The 21,990-nt window shown below is 43.5% G+C and overlaps 1 protein-coding gene across 5 annotated transcripts in view; it reads right to left on the reverse strand.

Annotated features, from left to right (window-relative positions):
- The window catches only part of ABI3 (ABI family member 3), a 46,108-nt gene that overhangs the window by 10,873 nt on the left and 13,245 nt on the right, over window positions 1–21,990 (reverse strand). For 2 of the 5 annotated variants that reach the window (XM_083376802.1, XM_083376801.1), the window contains 2 exons: window positions 13,346–13,513; window positions 9,431–9,607 (listed from right to left, as the gene is read on the reverse strand). In XM_083376802.1, the coding sequence (XP_083232928.1) occupies window positions 9,431–9,607; window positions 13,346–13,480 (312 nt within the window). In that variant the 5' untranslated portion in view covers window positions 13,481–13,513. Of the gene's footprint in view, window positions 1–9,430; window positions 9,608–13,345; window positions 13,514–15,756; window positions 15,988–21,990 lie in introns of those variants that run through there. The other 3 variants (XM_083376800.1, XM_083376799.1, XM_083376803.1) reach the window with 3 other exon arrangements.

The raw sequence follows: 21,990 nt of genomic DNA on the forward strand, positions 1-21,990 counted from the left end.
GGATCATTTAACAAATTCCATAAGCACCATTATTATTACTATTACTACTAATAATAATAATATTCTGCCCCGGGTCACACATGTTTAATAGGCAATATAGAAATTTGATAGGAGAGAGAAAGAGAAGAAGAGGGAGGGAGGGAGAGAGAGAGAGAGAGATGGTAGATAATAGATAATAGATGGAGAGAGAGAGAGGGAGAGGGAGAGAAAGAGAGAATAGATCCTCTCAATTCTTTTTACATATGGAAATTTGTGCAAAAGTGTCTAGACAGGAATGGCTTCCTGAGAAGTCAATCACTCCCTACAAAGGAGAATGAATCTAGTACAAGCAGTGTGATGTATTAATGTTAAAGGGTTAATGTTATAAGTTCATGTTAAACATTGTGTCAGGTTAAACATTGTGTCAGCCCGGCGACCCACCATGCATGCGCAGCCGCCACGAGGATTCCGAACTGTCAAAAAACCCAACGCAGCTGATTGGTTCAGCAGTTCAGGCGGGAGGAGGACGAACGACTGATTGCTCTAGCCAGCTGACAGCTGGTTATAAAAGAAACAGAAGCGGAGCAGATGATTGTCCGGTACCTCAATAAACAGTTAACTGCAGCCAGCTGTCTCCGAGTAGTCCTTGGGTCGAGCCACCTCACTGGCAATGAGGGTGGGATCTGCTTCGCCCAGCTGAAGTCACGCGCCAAGGAAAAAGAATTCCCGGCGGCCAGAGCAAGTCATGGCTGAAGTCACCGACACAGAAGTTATAACCTCCGTGGACGCGGCAAAGCAGAAAAAGCATGGCCAACCTCGGACACGTCCGAGAGTTCGACATTCGTCACCCAGAATGATGGGAGTCGCATCTGGGGCAAGTCGAAGGATTCCTGCTGGTCAGCAAGATCACCGAGGACTGGTCCAAAGCTACAGCCCTCCTGTATCTCAGCGGCCCGGCGGTATACGACGTCGCCGTCGGCCTCTTCAGCCCAGAGCCGGTAGCCGAAGTACCCTACGTGGAACTGATGGAGAAACTCAACAAGCACTTTATGCCAACACGTTCCGAGCTGTACTGGAGGGTACAATTTGGGCGTCTGCTAAGGACATTGCCTCTGCCACAGCCAAAGAGAAAACCACTAGCAGAGTGCTGCAGTGGGTCACTGCCGGGTGGCCAGCTAAGTGCCCAGGACCAGAGTTCCAGCCATACTTTGCTAAGAAACAAGAACTGTCATCCCACTTGGGGTGCATTCTATGGGGCAATAGAGTAGTGGTTCCTGGAAAACCCAGACCTCAAACATTAGGCACACTACACGAAGGACACCCTGGAGTGGTGAAAATGAAAGCCCTCGCTAGGAGTTATGTGTGGTGGCCAGGAATAGATAAAAACATCGAGGACCATGTGGCAGGATACTACCCCTGCCAGTTAGCAAGACCAGCCCCACCTCAGGCCCCAGTCCATAAATGGGAGACAACCAAGAATCCATGTTCCCGGGTACACTTGGATTTCGCAGGACCTTTTCAGGGACAAACTTTTCTAATAGCTGTGGATAGCTATTCAAAGTGGCTGGAAGTCATTCCAGTCAGCAGCATAACTACAGCCGCCACAGTACAGGTTCTTAGGGGGCTTTTCGCCACACACGGCCTCCCTGATGTTTCGGTCTCAGATAATGGGCCCCAATTTACTTCTCGTGAATTTCAGATATTCACCATGAAGAACTCTATTAGGCATGTCACGTCGGCTCCGTTCCATCCCTCGACTAACGGTATGGCTGAGATTATGGTGAGATCTACAAAAGATGCCCTAAGGAAATTCATCAAAGGAAACTGGCACTGTGTTATATATGTAAACAGTTCAATAATACTTCATCGACAAAGTATATAAACTAAGAAGCCGTCTGACAGGAAAACACGCGGGAACTTTGACAGCTGTCAAAGTTCCCCGCACAGCGCAGGCGCCACCACTGACAGCTCGCGGCTGTCAAACTCCGGACCATGAGGAAGCCTGAGCTGTCAAAGCGTCCACCGCACAGCGCAGGCGCAACCACTGACAGCTCGCGGCTGTCAAAACACCAACCATGCGGAAGCCGGAGCTGTCAAGAGAAGACGGCGCGGATTGGTCCCTGCTTGACACGGCGCCAAAATAAACACCTCTGATTGGTCCTCGCTTCCAGCTGCTGGCTATAAAAGCCAGACAAGTTATTCTATGTTCGCCTTGCTCTTAATAAACCTGTTGTTAACTAGCCTGTCGTCCTGAGTGGTCCTTAGGCTACTTCACTGGCGATGAAGGTGGGATCGCTCGGGAGCTGAAGTCACGGCCGAGGAAGAAAGTTCCCGGCAAGAGCTGTCACGGAAGTTTTAACTTCCATCGGAGCAACCCAGGACCGGACGACATGGCAAACTTCGGCCGTGTGAGGGAATTTGATACCCGCCATCCCGAGAGATGGCAATCACACCTTGGCCAGGTCGAGGGATTCCTCCTCGTCAGTAAAATCACTGACGACAGAGCAAAGGCCGCCGCTCTGCTGTACATCAGCGGACCTCCAGTGTACGATGCAGCCGTCGGGTTGTTCAGCCCGGTGCCCATCACAGAAGTCTCCTACGCGGACCTGGTGGACCAGCTGAACAAGTACTACATGCCGGCTCGTTCAGAACTGTACTGGCGGGTGCAATTCGCCCAAAAGAAGCAACGGCCGGACGAGCCCGCCAACGAGTTCATCGCCGGGGTCAGACACGCCGCACGGAACTGCTGTTTCCCTGACCTGGAAGACCGCATCAGAGACCAGGTGGTGATCGGTCTGAGGGACGAGAGGCTACAGAAGAAACTAACTTCCAAACCCGACATGAGCCTGGCAGAGCTGACCAGAGAGATCATGGCTTACGAGCACAGCCACAAGAAGAAGCCGGCAAACACGACCCCAGAGAGCCCCGCGACCGTCTATCAAGAAAGCGCAACCTTCAGCGACAGCGGAGAGTCGGTGGATTTCACAGATGGAGAAGCCCTGCAGCGCAGAATGGAGCGCCGGCAACCGAGGAGAGGCGACCCGTCGGACCACCGTAGGTCCAGGAACCCCCCTCCGCCACCACCGCGTTACGAGCAACGAGCCGCCTGTGCCAGCTGCGGGGGCAATCATGCCCGAGGAAGCTGCCGCTTTAGAAACGCGAAATGCCACAATTGCGGGAAGACTGGCCACATCAAGCCGGTGTGCCGCAGCAAGGGCCGGGACAACATCAATGATGTGGAGGCAAATTCCCCAGGTAGGCCGGCTGCCCAGGCCAGCAGAGAAAACCCACCAGGGCCCCTGGTAGAGACAATTGACAGGGTAAACAGCATAAGCTCCAAGGTTAAGATCTGGGTCAAAATTCAGGGGGTGCCCTGCCACATGGAAGTGGACTCAGGGTCAGCAGTCTCCTTAATTTCGCTAACAACATACCAGGAGATCTGTCAGCAAGGCCAAGAACAAATTCCCTTGAGACAAACCCAGGTACACCTAGCTGATTTCCAGAAAACCCCCATTCCTCTGGAAGGGAGAGCTAAGGTCGTAGTGCAGTACAAGGGGTTCAAGGGTCCCTTAGAGGTTTTAGTTACGCCGGGGAACCGTACCAACTTGATAGGGCTAAACTGGTTCGGCCCGCTAGGTATCGCCTTAACGGGGGTAAATACCATCCAAGCACCCAGCCTGGAAGCCGTTTGCGACAAGTATGCAGACGTCTTCGATGGCACTTTAGGGAAATATACCGGTCCCCCCATTTCCTTGCAGCTAAACCCAGCAATCCAACCAATTAAAATAAGAGCTAGGAGGGTACCCTTTGCCCTTAAAGAAAAAATTGAAAACGAACTAGATCGCCTCATAGGACTTGGGGTGCTTGAGCCAACAGAGGGGGGAACCTGGGAGACCCCTATTGTCACCCCAATCAAACCTAATGGTGAGGTGAGAGTGTGCGCAGACTATAAGGCGACAATCAACCTAGCCCTCAGCCCCCATGCTTACCCGGTGCCAGCGGTAAGGGACGTATTTGCTTCCATCCGCTCTGGCGCCATTTTCGCCAAACTTGATCTCACGCAGGCGTATTTGCAACTGCCTGTCACTGACGACACCGCGGAAGCTCAGACTATTGTCACCCACCGCGGTGCCTTTAAAGTAAAAAGGCTCCAATTCGGCATATCGGCAGCCCCGGGTATCTTCCAGGGTATCATGGAGAAGACCCTGAAAGGAATACCCGGGGTCTGCCCCTATTTCGACGATGTTCTCATCGCCGGGGAAAACGAAGCTAGTTTAGCTGACAGGCTGTCAGCTGTGCTGAGCCGGCTCAGAGAAGCCGGCCTCAAACTTAAGCGTGAAAAGTGCTCTATTGGAGTCACATCTACAGAATTCCTAGGGTACAAAATTGATAGCCAGGGCATTCACCCCACCACAGAAAAACTAAAGGCTATTCAAACCGCACCCAGCCCTAGGAATAAGCAAGAGCTTCAATCCTTTTTAGGACTATTAAACTTTTACCATGCCTTCATCCCCCATAAAGCCACTATTGCGGAGCCTCTGCATAGGCTCCTGGACAAGGGCACAGCTTGGTCCTGGACCAAGGAACATGAAAATAGTTTCCAATCGTTAAAAAAGATTATTTGTCACAGCTCAACTATTACCCTTTTCAGAGAAGACACCCCAATATGCATCGCTTGTGATGCCTCTCCCTATGGAATCGGGGCTGTGTTAAGTCACTTATTCAAGGACGGTACACAAAGACCCATAGCATTCTATTCACGCACTCTGACCAAAGCTGAAAGAAACTACGCACAAATAGATAGGGAAGCCCTAGCGATAGTAGCAGGGGTCAAAAAATTTCACGACTACTTGTATGGAAGACCATTTACTATAATTACGGATCACAAACCCCTGCTAGGCATATTCACCTGGAATAAAACTACTCCACAAATTCTCTCTCCGAGAATATTACGATGGTCAACATTCTTAGCAGCCTATTCCTATCAACTAATACATAAGCCAGGTAAAGAATTGGGACACGCTGACTGCCTCAGCAGACTACCCATGCAAAACATAGACTCAGACCCAGCCCCTGCCGGTCAGATTTTAGCAATCTCCCAACTTCCAGAATGCCCCTTGACTGCAAACATTATAGCCAGTAATTCAGCTAAAGATAAAATACTTACCAGAGTCCTCAAATGGGCCACAACAGGGTGGCCAGCTCAAAACCCACAACCCCAATTCCAACCATATTTTAACAGAAAAAATGAGATCTCAACACATAGAGGATGCCTTCTGTGGGGAAATAGGGTCATCATACCAGAGAAAAACATAGACCAAACATTACACATTTTACATGAAGGACACCCAGGCATTGTAAAGATGAAGGCGATGGCTAGAAGTTATGTGTGGTGGCCAGGCATAGATAAACAAATAGAAAAGTATGTGGGTGGGTGTTATACCTGTCAAGCGACCAGGAACGAGCCACCCCAAGCGCCAATCCATAAATGGGAAACTACAAGGAACCCTTGGTCACGTATACATATAGATTTTGCAGGACCTATCCAGGGCCAAAGTTTCTTAATTGTAGTGGACAGCCATTCTAAATGGCTGGAAGTCACTCCCCTTAGAAAAACAACGTCCGAAGCCACTATTCAAGCCTTACGAAAAATATTCGCTACACACGGCCTTCCAGACACCATAGTTTCAGACAACGGACCTCAATTCACCTCTCGTGAATTTCAGATGTTCGCTATGAAGAATTGTATTAGGCTGGTCACGTCGGCGCCATTCCACCCATCGTCGAACGGGATGGCTGAGATTATGGTACGGTCCACAAAAGAAGCTTTGAAAAAATTCGTTAAAGGGAACTGGCAGAGGCGTCTCAGCCAGTTCCTCTTGTCACAACACACAACTCCTTGCACAACAACGGGCAAATCACCGGCTGAATTAAGATGGGGGAGGCGGCTAATAACAAGACTCGACAGACTGCACCCTGACACATGTCCAGAAGAAAAAGAGCACCCCCACCCCACCCGCACACTCAACCCTGGTCAATTGATCTGGGCACGATCATACACAGATAAAAACAAGTGGGTCCAAGGGTCAGTAATAAAACAAACGGGGCCCATCTCATACCTTATAGCCACGCAAGCACATGGCAACATACGCCGCCATATTGACCAGCTCAGACCCAGACAACCACCACACAATTCTGAGCAACCAGACAATACCGAGATACAACTCCCACCGGAAATGCTGCCTATCCCAAACCAGGAAGAGGAACAGCAAAACGAACAACCAGAACCAGACCAGCCTCCACCCCTTCGCCGCTCAAACAGGAATCGAAGACCACCCACCTACCTAAAAGACTATCAGTGGGCAGGTTCAAACGTCCAAGAGGGAAGAAACGCGCCAGGGGAGGGGTAAGGGGTGTGTTATATATGTAAACAGTTCAATAATACTTCATCGACAAAGTATATAAACTAAGAAGCCGTCTGACAGGAAAACACGCGGGAACTTTGACAGCTGTCAAAGTTCCCCGCACAGCGCAGGCGCCACCACTGACAGCTCGCGGCTGTCAAACTCTGGACCATGAGGAAGCCTGAGCTGTCAAAGCGTCCACCGCACAGCGCAGGCGCAACCACTGACAGCTCGCGGCTGTCAAAACACCAACCATGCGGAAGCCGGAGCTGTCAACAGAAGACGGCGCGGATTGGTCCCTGCTTGACACGGCGCCAAAATAAACACCTCTGATTGGTCCTCGCTTCCAGCTGCCGGCTATAAAAGCCGGACAAGTTATTCTATGTTCGCCTTGCTCTTAATAAACCTGTTGTTAACTAGCCTGTCGTCCTGAGTGGTCCTTAGGCTACTTCAGGCACCGACGACTAGCCCAGTTCTTATTGGCCCAGCACACCACCCCCTGCACAACCACGGGGAAATCACCAGCTGAACTAAGGTGGGGAAGACGACTGATCACCAGGCTGGACAGAATGCACCCTGACAGGACTAATACCGACACAGAGCAACCCCTTCTGCAAGGATCCTTAATGAACGGACAAACCGTTTGGGCAAGGAACTACGCTGGGGGACTTAAGTGGGTGCAGGGGGTTGTCATAGACCAAACAGGACCCTTGTCATATCTCATAGATACTGGCTGCAATGGGCACATCCGACAACACATTGACCAACTAAGAAAAAGAAGCCCCCAAACATAACGGAACGCGCAAACCCTGCAATAGCAGAAGGAGGAGCCCCACAAGAACTTGAACTAGAACTAACCAACCAGGCATTACCAGGGACTGCCCTTCAGCAACTACCAGAAAAGGGGGAATGGGAGCCAGGGCAGAAACATCTCTACATCGCTCCGAGCGAACAAGGAGACCACCAGCCTACCTACAAGAGTATGAATGGGCAGGCAACAAACCGCAACAGAGGGGCGGGGCAGAAACCTGTTCGGGGGAGGGGTAAGGGGTGTGATGTATTAATGTTAAAGGGTTAATGTTATAAGTTCATGTTAAACATTGTGTGAGGTAAATAACCGTGACAGGAGTACACGTGGCAGCTTTTGACAGCTGTCAAAAGCTGCCGCCGGCGAATGCGCAGGTGCGGCAGCTGACAGCTCTCAGCTGTCAGCCCGGCCACTCACCACGCATGCGCAGCCGCCACGAGGATTCCGAACTGTCAAAAAACCCAACACAGCCGATTGGTTCAGCAGTTCAGGCGGGAGGAGGACGAACGACTGATTGGTCTAGCCAGCTGGCAGCTGGCTATAAAAGAAACAGAAGCGGAGCAGATGATTGTCCGGTACCTCAATAAACAGTTAACTGCAGCCAGCTGTCTCCAAGTGGTCCTTGGGTCGAGCCACTTCAAGCAGTCTTTTTACTTTTTGGTGGAAAAGGTGCCTATGAACACCAATGCACCTGGAGGTATGCTCCTAGATGCCTATTAAATTTTTTTCTCATGATTTCATTTTATAGAAACCTAACATTTTATCTTCAAAAAATGCTTTTGGGCTTCATAGGAGCTCCAAATGCATTCTTCAAAAATAAACTGATGTCTGGCTACAATTATGTAGTGTGCTTTGGCAGTGTGTCCATCTGCCAAAGTAAAAGACAAACTGAGTGGTAGAGAATCTTTCATAGGGGAATTGGTGAGGGATTACTTCATCAATGGGTGTTTTTAAATTGTCCATGCTCATAAGGGCAGCCATTTTGGAAATGGGATTTCTTCCAATAGTAGCCATTTTGTGCCAGCATCCAAGAGTATGGATTCAAACTCTTCTTGTACTAAATGTCTCAATAGGTTGCCTAGCCCTGTTCTAAATTGTTATACTTTTTCTTATTGTGCCTGAGGGTTTTTTTTCTTTTGTATTGAAGGAGGAAGAGAGTAATGTCTAAGCACATACATTTTTCCGCAGAGGAAGTGCTTGGAGACACACTGTCTCATATTGAGTTTCTATGTAAATTCTTGGGTGGGGCAAGAATCTTCTTTCCAAGAGCAAAGCTACACCACATGGGTCAATACACCCAAATTTATTAATAGAAATATCTAGTTACATGCCTTATTTCTCCTGATAGTCAGCAGATCTGATACTAAATCAGGCATATATATTCCAAGTTCTCTTCTATGTAGAACTGCCAAATTTCTTTAATGCTCTGAAAGCCACATATTTGTTGATGGCCACATATATGGTCTCTCCACAGTTTCCTCTGAGATGAAATCACACTAAATTGGAGAAAGCAGATCTGTCTACTGCAGTTTGGGGAGTAGGAGAAGCAGTGGTCTAGGCCTAGTCTTCTTCCCATTTAAGGATTCAGAAAAGAAACTTGACAGAAACCAATATTTCTATAATACAGTTCATAAAAGTTCTACAAAGCAAATTGAGCTTAGCACTGATTAGTGCAGCCTTAGGGGGAAGACAGAATATCCTTCAAGTGAATATGTAAAAAGAACTGTAGAAAAATGTGTCAGGATGGGAGTCCTCCCAATGAGGTACCAAAATTAGAAGGAAAGATTACTGGTTGGGTCACATTTTTTTTCAAACTTGGAAACTTTAAAATGTGTGGACTTCAACTCCCAGAATTCTCTCGTCAACATGGGGAACTAAAAAACACCCAAATGAAAAGAATTCACATTAAAAACATTATCATGGTAAAAAACAAGAAACACATTACTGACACCTGTGGAATAAGTGCCTTCTTCAGTAGAGATCTCCAGCTGTCTTTGATGTTATTACTTTACAAATGCAATAGCTCTGTTCTTCTATCAGTTATGATTTTTTTATGTCTCAGCAGCTAGGCTATGAGCGCAACTTTCAAAAAATTTTGACTACTACTCCCACAATCCTTTGCACTGGCTGCACTTGTTAGGGTCAATAGGGACATCCCAAACCTGGGAATATTGTCTTTCTTAACAGAGGGGAGGACTAAAGCATCTCATTTTTTAATTGGAGAGTGTCCCTTTCTTACCTTAATCCCATGGCCAATATCATCCAGCGTGCTAAAGTCCAGTGGTTTCCTGTAATAGGGCTGTAAAGGCTCAATGTTCTTTGGATAGATGACTTTCTGATAGGGAGGAAATGTCTTGGAAACAGTAAGCATCCCAATTTCACGGCGGGACACTTTCTCCTTATGCATTTCTGTCACCTGCAACAGAAAGATATCATGAGAAGGGAGAGACTTGTGTGGCAGGACATAATGGGAAGCTGGAGCAGGAACCATCGCAGCTAATTTCACTAATTAATAGAGCTAGCTGGAATGTAATAGGAAGAATGAAGCCCACATTGCTAGATCAGCTGGGATTCAGTGCTATACTGGTGCTATCTCTTCCAGAACTACTACTTCTCCTAAATAGTGAACACATTTGGCAAGTGTGGATGGAGAAGTATGCAGTATGGATTGACTGGGGAGAACCCAAAGATGTGCAAATATTCTCCCACCTCAACACAGTCTACAGTGCTCCACAGCTGGCTTTTCACAACTTTGGAGTAGACAGCTATCCCATCATTTCATTCTCAAATAATATTTTTTTTGTGGGAGAAAAAAGGGCAGAGCCTATATTGGAAAGGTTACAACTGGAGGATGACCTTGTTCGATTTACTGTGAAATTCCATGAGCAAAGCAAGATTATTTCAAGAGCAGCAACCAGAGAATGGATTCTTCAATTTGATTGTTTCCCTTCCATTCCCTATTCCTTTACTACTGTTAAGTCAGCCTTTCCATATTGATCAATTCCAGTAACACAGCTACAACTCTCAGAAGTCCAGTTTGTCTGGGAACTCTGGAGATTGTGTCTCATCACATTTAGAAAGTATCAGTTTTGAGAAGACATGACTGCATGGTGGAGGATCCATTGTTTTGTTTAAAGCTCAATAGATTATTAGTCTAATAATATTATTAGTCTAATTTGTATTATTAATCTAATAAAATTACAAATTATAAGCAATATTGAGAACCAGTTTGGTGTAATAAGAGTTTTAGTCCCAACTTGGACACATGCTCGGTAACTCTGAGCCAGTCGTGACCTGAAGACATGGTTGTTCCAACAAGTGGGCCTGGACTGACCATGGTTTTTAATTTGGTTTTTATTGTGTTAATTGTCCCATATTTCTTATATTCATTGTTTAATTCTTTTTTAATTTTTGTATTTTATGTCTCTTAATTTTTATTGTTGTGAGCCACCCTGAGTCCTTAGGGAGAAGGGCGGCATATAAATTTAATAAATCCTAACTCCTAAATCCAGTCTCTCTTTCTCAGCACTTGGAAGAAAGCAATGCAAACCACTTGGGAAATATTGTCAAGAAAACTGCATGTTGGAAATGACACAAAGAGAGAGAGAGAGAGATCCATTAATAATCTGATGAATGCTCATTCATTTTCAGGGAAAAACTGCACTTAGCTTTTGGGAGCAAGTCAAACAAATAAAGCATGCAGAGCCAGCACAAAGATTATATTTGATTTAATTTACATTAACCTTGATACAATGTAGTTCATATAATTATTTGCCCTGAATTTAATTATTTCCCTCCTTCCTATCAAAGTACATATTCCAGTTCATTAATTGAGAATTACTGAGATCCCCACTCAGTACTCAAAACTTAGGAGAGGCAGAGGTTGGTTATCTCAGTGCTGTCCAACCCTAATGGGACCTACAGGCCTGGGGCTTATAAAATAGGCTATACCAGAAGGAATGTTGACCTGTTTATTCCTTAAGTTCCTAAGAAAGAATGTACATTTATCATTGTTTGAGATCATGAATGTGAGTTATTGCTGTAAGAAATTAAATGAGAAAACAGGATTGCAGCACCTAGGACTGAAATCTGGCCATTATTTCATGATTTGAGGCAAAATAATAATGAGATTGCATCAAACTGCAAACCAAGGAAATTGAGAAGCAGTCACTGTGCAGTGAGAACATCCTAGGGGCTGATTTAAGTATTTCTGAGGAAGGCAGAGAAAGGAACTCTCTAGATAGGGTCTTGAGCATATTCTCACTTTGCAAGACTCATTATACCCTTTGTTTGGTTAGGCATTTTGGGTTACAAATAACCTTTGTTATTTGTAACTAAAGACTTACGGCTTTATGTGTTATGCAAAATGTGGTTCAGTGCAATATGTGAACTCAGCTACTTGTTGATAGCCAATGAAAACAATACTGAGAAGGATAGACCAGATCTCATTTGGTAGAAAGAAACTTCCCTCTTCTGCTGTTTAAACTGATTTGAACCAGAGATCACTGGTTCATAGTTCCTTTCCTACCACCAGCTTTACATCTCTCTGGCAGAAAACCAAACACACTTAAATTGTTTATCATTACACACCACATTATTTAGCCAGCACAAATAACAGCATTGTGTCTAGTTCTTCTTGAAACACCATATGAATTAGGAAGTGAAGCTTCCTAAAGTAAGGAAAGCATCCCAGGCTAGATTGAACCTCAACCTTGATTTTTTTTTCAACATTTCACTTATTTTCTATCTGCTGAAAGAAAATATTTGCAGCTGCCAAATCATAATCTAAATGCACAATTCTCAGATTATGAGCATGATAATCTAGAAGAAACAATTTAATCTAAAATTGAAATAGATTAAATAGAAATTTAATTAAAATCAGGGTGTTTTTTTCTTTTTGTCCAAGAGAGACTTGCAGGCAAAAGAAAATCATATCTGATTCCTGCACAATTTTTGCAAAGCAAATTTTGGGACCCAGCTTCAACAAACTCTAACTGCAGTTTGACCATTAAAGTTATTCTCTCCCGACAAACACGCATGCACGCACACACACACACACACACACACACACACAATGCACACATCTCCCTTGGTTATATAAAAGTATAGATGTTTTGGAAATATAAAGCAAGTGAAATAGTACAGATGATTAATCCATTCCATTTATGCTTCCTGATCACATGTGTTCTATTTTATTTTATTTTTGTTCTTACTCTTAGGAAACAGGAAAACCATCAAGCAGGTCCCCAGTCTCACCCCAGTAACAGGAAGAGGGATCTGATATCTGCTGGGAACAGGCATACATCTTCACATACTTTCAGTAAGAAGTGGAGAGAAGAGAATCCATTGATTCAAAAAAAGTTTAGAATCCAGGGATGGGCCTGCTTTGTGAGATTAACAGTGACTCAGAGGGTAAGGAAATTCCCTGAAAAAAAGTAGACAATGGTTCTCCATATATTCACCAACTTCCCATCTCAGAAAACATGAAAAACAATCCAACAATAAGAAACAAACCGCTTATGTTGGGGAAATAACCATACAATTAAATGGCATGCAAACAATTATCACAAGGCCAATCACAAAATACCTGCCCGGGAGCTATAGAAAACATGTTAATCTTACAATTGCCTATCATTTACATTACATGTGATTTGAACCATTGGACATTCATGTTTACTATAAATATTTACAATGCCCATGTATAATATGTAAGGATTTGAGTTGGTTGCTTCGCTAGGATAACTTTGCTTGCTATTTTGCCAAGCACATTAGACAGTTAAATGGATGGGGAAAAATGAGCTCTGAAAATACCAGACTGAAGTACCAGACTGAACTTGGAAGATACTGAACTGAGATACTGAACAGCTTGTCAAAGCCTCCAGCTGTGGTATTTCTCAACAATGCCACCAAAGATACTTACAAAAAGAGAGATTGGGGGTTTACCTTGAATGCTGCAAGCTTGGATGTTAGTAAGCTAACAATATAGGAAGAGGTTGAAGGAGGAATCAATAGATGCATACAAGACTTCTCATGCCAACCACGGAAGTTAACAACAGGAAAAATGTTCAGAATTTCAAAAAAAACCCACAATCTAACCCCAATATCTTCCACATGGTGTCTTCATAGTGTCTGCTGAAGCAGTATTCTTGCTCACCTGTTCAATGGAACAAACATTGGCTTCCACTTGTTGGAGATGGGTGGTCTGCAAGTCAAATATTTTGAGGATGTTTCTAGCTAGGCTATTGATTTGATAGGTCACACTGGCTAATGACTGAACTGTGAAAGCCATGGTTTCCTTTAGGGCTTTTCGTTTGTCTTGTGCCTATAAGTTAAAAAAGACCATAAAGAGGATGAAAGACAATTATGCAAGAAATCAGAACAATTGAAGCACATAAAACTGAATTCCTGCTGATTACTCCTCATATGGCACGTATTCAGGAAGGGAGGGCATAACTTTAGCTGGATGATCCAGGTTTTAATTTATATTAAGCCAGGGAAAACTATGTCTCCAACATACCCCAGCCTAGTTTTCTTAGAGGAGCTGGAGTAGGGTTCCTATAACCCCAGGCTGCAGATCCCATCCATTAAGTTGGATAGAAATGATGACAGTTATAGTCCATTTGGAAGTCACAAGGCTGGGGGAGGCTTTAAACCATAATCATCATTAGAAAGCATTCTCATTGGTGTAATATTCATTATTTAATGACTCCCAGGCTTCAATCAACAAGTATTCTTCTGTCTATCAAATATATTAAATTGTCATATTGCCTGGAAAAATAATAAGCTTTTCTCCTATTCTCTGTGATAGTACTCCTAATCTAAGAAGAGCAGTTATTTCCAGCCACTACAATAGAGTAGATGGCTCACACAAACACTAAATTCTAACCTGACTTAATAAAATATAATTCCTATGTTCATATGACACACTGCATATGTTTTCTATGTTATTTGCATTATTACAAATAAGAACTTTTAGGGATTTGCATGATCACCTGGATCCACAACATGTCCAGTCTCCACAGAGGGGTCAGGTAGAGGGGAAGTGATGAATGATACTGACTACTTCCCTTTCATACATGTCTTTAATATTGCAAGCAGATATGAAAGGTTTGTGTCATGCATCATGACACAATATTGATGCCAAAATATTGCACTGTGTCACGACAGTGGCATCATTGTGACTAACTGTAGATGCAGTAGAGTACACTATGATCTTACATATACCCTAGCAAATATAGTATTGTACTATATATGGTTGACTGAAGATCAGTACACTCCTATCTGGGATTGTTGCTTCTACTGAGCATTCAGCTTTAGGAAGGACACACATGGAGTGGTGGTGAGAAAAGAAAGAGATACCCCTGGTGATCAATGTGGTGACGGATGTTTCAGCCAGATCAGCCTCACAACTTTAGTTACATATCATGGCCAGAGCATTGTCTTTGTTTGTATCATCATCTCTCCATCAGTTTGCAGGCCTCCTGACTTCCCATATTTCAATTAAATGTGAAGGGAAGACATCAGGAGACAACTGCTCCCATGGAAACTTGCAGTATCAATGTTACTATTACTGCTAAGAGAAAGAGTTCTGTTTTTGAGAAATGCTTGGGAAATTTCTTTCCCCCTCTTACATACAATTTCTTTGGCTACAGACAGGTAGAGAATGTCAAAATACAATTTATGCTTAGTTCTACTTTATGGATTTATAGTCCACAGGAAGTTCCTTTAATAATAATAATAATAATAATAATAATAATAATAATAATAATAATAATAATAATAATAATAATAATATAAAGTTGTAAGGGACCTTGGAGGTCATCTAGTCCAACCCCCTGCTCAGGCAGGATAACCTATACCATTTCAGGCAAATGGCTGTCTTTCTATCAGACTAGATCTTTGAGCAAACTATTTCAATATTATCCATAACACCTTTCTCCAACTTGGAATCCATTAGCTTGGAGCAGACTAGAATGAAAATCTTTTAATTGTAATAGATATGGCAATAATACAGTGATATTGCCAAACGGGGCAATACCCAAATTTGTATATAGTTTTGGGATGGGGCAGGAAAAAAAGCAAAATAAATACATAAATACACCCATCTCAATCTTTATTTTTTTTTTCAAAAAAAATAAGAATGTTGCATTGCTGAAATTTGTGATTTGTCACCCAATTTGGCAGTGCAACTTTGAATTGCAATTTTGGAAACTATATCAGTTGCAGAAAGAAGGCAGTAGAAGTACAATTTTCTCACTCTTGCTTTGGGTATTTTCAGTTCCTCCTCCATTGCCACCAGGCTCCTCAATTTATAGTAACAGCAGAGAGTATTGAAAGTCTCAACTCCGCATTGACCTGTTCCCATTTAGATTCAAGATATTCTTCAGCAAGTTCTGCAATTTTATAGCTAATGCAGGTGCTACCTTTCCCTGGCAGCTGCACATATATTCAGCTGCCTGAGAGCCTAGTCCAGATACTGCATTGCTGAAGCGAGGGTACTCCACTGTTTCTCTCTATGCTAGCTCAAGCTAGGCTGTCCTTAACTTTTCTCCCACTGAAACTCACCTGCTCATAGTTGCTGTCACAATAATCTGCCACTTTGAGGAGGTTGTTATAGTTCTGTTGTAGAACATCTCTTGCAGATGGTATGGAGTCCTGCATCAGCTGCTGAAACTCAGACATGTCGCCACTTAATTGTGCCGGATTCACCACTTCCTTCTTATAGCAGACAGTGTTTCAGCAGAGAAGTTTCGAACAGTCTGGCTGGAAACTATTTTATACTTGATTTGCCTCCAGTGACAATGCTGATCCCACCCCTTTTGCTCACCAAGACAAATATCCTGCTGATATCTGGAGATTTATTGTAAAAGATGCAAAAAAAAAGGTGCCACTTATCCATCTCTGAAGCAGAACTAGCTTCCTTCTTGAGATTTTGAAAATCTACTCAATGAGTAGAAAAGTTATGATAATGAACTGAGAAAATGTTGGGAGGGCAGAATTGATAAGAGAGGAAACCATGTATTTTTAGACCAATGCTTGTTTTACTGACTTTTCTTACAACAGTCCCTGAAAGATCAACTCTTTCCATATTATTCACAATACATATTTCAAGCAAACTCAGAAAGTCCACTGTTGTTTTATTTATATTTGGAAAGTTGCTGGTAGTTCATAGCAAGTCTTCCCTCTTTGGCTCTGTCCCCCTTGATCTGGATCCTGGTCCCTCTTTTGGATATTCTTCAATTTTCCCATACCTTTAAGCACTGTAGTTTCTTTCAGTGGCTCCATCTAAGACAGGGGTGTCAAACTCAATTTCATTGAGGGCCGGATAAGCATTGCGGCTGCCCTCAAGGGGCCAGGTGGGTGTGGCCTGGGTGGGCATGGCCTACTGGGTGGGTGTGGCTAGAGTGCGTATGGCCTACTGGGTGGGCATGGGCAGCTCTACATCGTTCGTATCAAGGGTGCCTATGGGGGCCTGGGCAGGAGTGGGACAGATCTGAGGGTCTCTGGCAGAAGGAGGGTCTCTGGGCCAGGGCCAAGGCAGTGGCGGCTGTTCCTTCACTGTTTCCAAGATGGCTTCGTGGGCCGCATGAAACCACTTCACGGGCCGGATCCAGCCCCCGGGTCTTATGTTTGACATGTCTGATCTAAGACTAAGGATCCAATGCAGGTAGTCCTCAAGTTACAACAGTTTGTTTAGTGACCATTCAAAGTTACAATAGCACTAAAATTGATTTACGACCATTTTTCACACTTATGACTGTTGCAGCATTCCCGTGGGCGTGTGATCAAAATTCAGAGGCTTGACAACTGACTCATATTTATGACGGTTGCAGTATGCCAGGGTTATGTTGTCACCTTCTGTGACCTTCTGACAAGTAAAAAGTCCATAGGGAAGAGAGATTCACTTAACTAAATTAACAACTGAAGAGATTTACTTAACAAATGTAGCAAGAAAGGTTGTAAAATGGGGCAAAATTCACTTTAAAAATATCTCACTTAGCAACAGAAATTTTGTGCTCAACTGTGGTCGTACCTGTATGAACATCTGATTTTGGTCTTTAGAACCATGCAATGAAAGACTCCATTTTACCTTTCCCTCTCAGCTCCATCTTCCTGGGTAGGTTTTGCAACCTCACCATTATTTTGGGCTATGTCATCTACCCTCTTAATATCTTCAGTTTTAAAAGCTTTTTGGGACATGGTCACCAAAATGTGGAATGAGTATCCTAACAATGTTTAATATATTTAAGAAAGGTTTAGAAATACTTCAGTACAGGTATAGTAAAAAAAGTGGACCTTTATGAGTGAGTGATGCTGTAAAATGAAGCTATGAGCTATGCCATGCAGGGCCACCCAAGACAGACAGGTCATAGCAGAGAGTTCTGACAAAACGTGATCCACTGGAGAAGGAAATGGCAACCCACTCCAGTATCTTTGCCATGAAAACCCTATGGACAGTTCCAAAAGGCAAAACGATATGACCCTGGAAGATGAGCCCCTCAGGTCGGAAGGCGTCCAATATGCTACTGGGGAAGAGCAGAGGGCTAGTACTAGTAGCACCAGACAGAATGAAGTGACTGGGCCAAAGCCAAAAGGATGCTCAGCTGTGGATGTGTCTGGTGGTGAAAAGAAAGTCCAATGCTCTAAAGATTTTTTTCTCATTCATGGAATGTAAGATCCATGAAACAAGGAAAGCTGGACGTGGTCAAACAAGAGATGACAAGACTGAACATTGACATCTTAGGAATCAGCGAACTAAAATGAACAGGAATGGGTGAATTTAATTCAGATGACCATCAGGTATACTACTGTGGGCAAGAATCCCTCAGAAGAAATGAAGTAGCCTTCATAGTCAATAAAAGAGTAGGAAAAGCAATACTGGGATACAATCCTCAAAATGACAGAATGATCTCAGTTCGAATCCAAGGCAAACAATTCAATATCACAGTAGTCCAAGTCTATGCCCCAACCACCAGTGCTAAAGAGGATGAAATTGACCGGTTCTATGAAGCCCTACAGCACCTTATAGAACTAACACCAAAAAATGATGTCCTTATCATCATGGGGGATTGGAATGCTAAAGTAGGAAGCCAAAAGATAACCGGAATAACAGGCAAGTTTGGCCTTGGAATACAAAACGAAGCAGGGCACAGGCTGATAGAATTTTGTCAAGAGAATACGATGGTCATAGCAAACACTCTTTTCCAACAACCCAAGAGACGGTTCTACACAAGGACATCACCAGACGGTCAGCACAGAAATCAGATTGACTATGTGCTCTGCAGCCAAAGATGGAGAAGCTCTATACAGTCAGTAAAAATAGGACCAGGAGCTGACTGTGGCTCAGACCATGAGCTTCTCGTTGCAAAATTTAGGCTTAAACTGAAGAAAGTAGGGAAAAGCACTAGGCCACTCAGGTATGAACTAAATCATATCCCTGATGAATATACAGTAGAGGTGACAAATAGATTTAAGGAATTAGATCAGATATACAGAGTGCCTGAAGAACTATGGACAGAGGTTCACAACATTATACAAGAGGTAGCAACTAAAACCATCCCAAAGAAAAAGAAATGCAAAAAAGCAAAATGGGTGTCTGAGGAAGCTTTGCAAATAGCTGAGGAAAGGAGGGAAGTGAAATGCAAGGGAGAAAAAGAAAGATACACCCAATTGAATGCAGAATTCCAGAGAATAGCTAGAAGAGATAAGAATGCCTTCTTAAATGAACACTGCAAAGAAATAAAAGAAAACAATAGAATAGGGAGGTCCAGAGATCTCTTCAAAAAAATTAGAGAGATGAAGGGAACATTTCATGCAAAAATGGGCATGATAAAGGACCAAAATGGCAGGGACCTAGCAGAGGCAGAAGAGATTAAGAAGAGGTGGCAAAAATAACAGAGAAGAACTATATAAGAATGAGCTTCACATCCCTGAGAGCCACGATGAGGTGGTCACTGACCTCGAGCCAGACATCCTAGAATGTGAAGTGAAGTGGGCCTTAGGAAAGCTGAGCAACAACAAAGCTAGTGGAGTTGACAGTATTCCAGCTGAGCTATTCAAAATCTTAAAAGACGATGCAGTAAAAGTGCTACACTCAATTTGCCAGCAATTTGGAAAACTCAACAGTGGCCACAGGATTGGAAAAGATCAGTTTACATTCGAACTCCAAAGAAAGGCAGTGCCAAAGAATGTTCAAACTATCGCACCATTGCACTCATTTCACATGCTACTAAAGTTATGCTTAAAATCCTACAAGCTAGACCCCAGTAGTATGTGGATCGAGAACTACCAGAAGTACAGGCAGGATGTCGAAGAGGCAGAGGAACTAGAGATCAAATTGCCAACATACGCTGGATCATAGAGAAAGCTAGAGAGTTCCAGAAAAACATCTACTTCTGCTTCATTGACTATGCTAAAGCCTTTGATTGTGTGGATCACAACAAACTGTGGCAAGTTCTTAAACAGATGGGAGTACCAGACCATCTTATTTGTCTCTTGAGAAATCTATATGCGAGTCAAGAAGCAACAGTGAGAACTGGACACCGAACCACTGATTGGTTCAAAATTGGGAAAGGAGTCCGGCAAGGCTGTATACTGTTGCCCTGCCTATTTAACTTTCTCACATCATGAGAAAGGCAGCGTTAGATGAATCAAAAGTTGGAATTAAGATTGCTGGGAGAAATATCAACAACCTAAGATATGCAGATGATACCACTCTAATGGCAGAAAGTGAAGAGGAACTAAAGAGCCTCTTGTTGCGGGTGAAGAAAGAGAGTGCAAAAGTTGGCTTGAAATGTAACATTAAGAAAACCAAGATCATGGTGTCCAGCCCTCTCAATTCCTGGCAAATAGATGGGGAAGAAATGGAGGTAGTGACAGATTTTATTTTCCTGGGTTCCCAGATCACTGCAGATGGGGATTACAACCAAGAAATTAAAAGGCGCTTGCTCCTGGGGAGGAAAGCTATGGCAAATCTAGACAGCACACTAAAAAGCAGAGACATCACCCTGCCAACAAAAGTGCATATAGTCAAGGCTATAGTCTTCCCAGTTGCAATGTATGGCTGTGAAAGTTGGACTATAAGAAAGGCTGAGCATCAAAGAATTGAGGCCTTTGAACTATTTATTTTTTATTTTTATTTTAATCCCATTTATATCCCGCCCTTCTCCGAAGACTCAGGGTGGCTTACAATCTAAGCACAAATCAAATGTGCTTAGCAATAGCCTTCATTCTATGTATATGCCTGCTTATTAGAGCTTTTGGGGGCCCCCAAGCGGCATTATTACAAAGTCAGCTTATTGCCCTCAACAATCTGGGTCCTCATTTTACCTACCTCGGAAGGATGGAAGGCTGAGTCAATCTTGAGCCTGGTGGGATGCAAACCTGCAATAATTGCAGGCAGCTGGTGTTACTTAAGGAGGCATTAGCCCACTGCTCCACCAAGGCTCTCAACTATGGTGCTGAAGAAGACGCCTGCGAGTCCTAGAGTAGATCAACCCTGACTGCTCTTTAGAAGGCCAGATCCTGAAGTTAAAACTCATTTACTTCGGCCACCTAATGAGAAGGAAGGACTCACTGGAGAAGAGCCTAATGCTGGGAAAGATTGAGGGCAAGAGAAGAATGGGACGACAGAGAATGAGGTGACTGGATGGAGTCACTGAAGCAGTAGGTGTGAGCTTAAATGGACTCCAGAAGATGGTAGAGGACACGAAGGCCTGGAGGAACATTGTCCATGGGGTCACGATGGGTCAGACACAACTTCGCAACTAACAACAACAACAAAATTGTTTTATGGATTTTTATCTAATTGAATTTCTCTTTTGGCAATTTTAGTACGGGACAAGACATCATTTTTTAATTGGTCTTTGTGTTCTGGTGAGTAAATTAATTTTTAATATGTTGTTATAATTTGTGATTCTATTATGTAAAGATTTGTACATTGTCTTTGACATTTGCTTTTTTTAATTGTCTGTTTAATTAGTTGTTATGCACTTCGTTAAAAGGCAGGCTGTAAATAAACACTGTTATTGCAATTATTGCTTTTCCTGTTGTCAACATTTACAAATCATTGGTAATGTAATGTGTCTATATTCTAAGATCAATTACTAATAAGTCAAAATCCTTTATCTTACCACTATGGTAGGTTTGGAAGAAGGATTTTAGAAAGAGGCCACTGGATATAAGTTTAGTTAGAGTAGACTTGGATAAAATAGATAACTTGAATACAGATTCTGTATCAAGGGTAGGCTCATTAAAGCTAATGAAATTTAAATTAGGCACATTTAAACCCTACTATTACTACATACTGCAGCCAAGAAATTAAAAGACGCTTGCTCCTGGGGAGGAAAGCTATGGCAAATCTAGACAGCATACTAAAAAGCAGAGCAATCACTCTGCCAACAAAAGTGCATATAGTCAAGGCCATGGTTTTCCCAGCTGCAATGTATGGCTGTGAAAGTTGGACCATAAGAAAGGCTAAGCGCCAAAGAATTGAGGCCTTTGAACTATGGTGCTGGAGAAGACTCCTGCGAGTCCCTTGGACTGCAAGGTGATCAAACCTGTCAGTCCTAGAGGAGATCAACCCTGACTGCTCTTTAGAAGGCCAGATCCTAAAGCTAAAACTCAAAATACTTTGGCCACCTAATGAGGACTCACTGGAGAAGAGCCTAATGCTGGAAAAGGTTGAGGGCAAGAGAAGAAGGGGATGAAAGAGAATGAGGTGGCTGGATGGAGTCACTGAAGCAGTAGGTGTGAGCTTAAATGGACTCCAGAAGATGGTAGAGGACAGGAAGGCCTGGA

The sequence above is a fragment of the Vipera ursinii genome (assembly GCF_947247035.1).
Source record: "Vipera ursinii genome assembly, chromosome: Z".
Lineage (NCBI taxonomy): Eukaryota > Metazoa > Chordata > Lepidosauria > Squamata > Viperidae > Vipera > Vipera ursinii.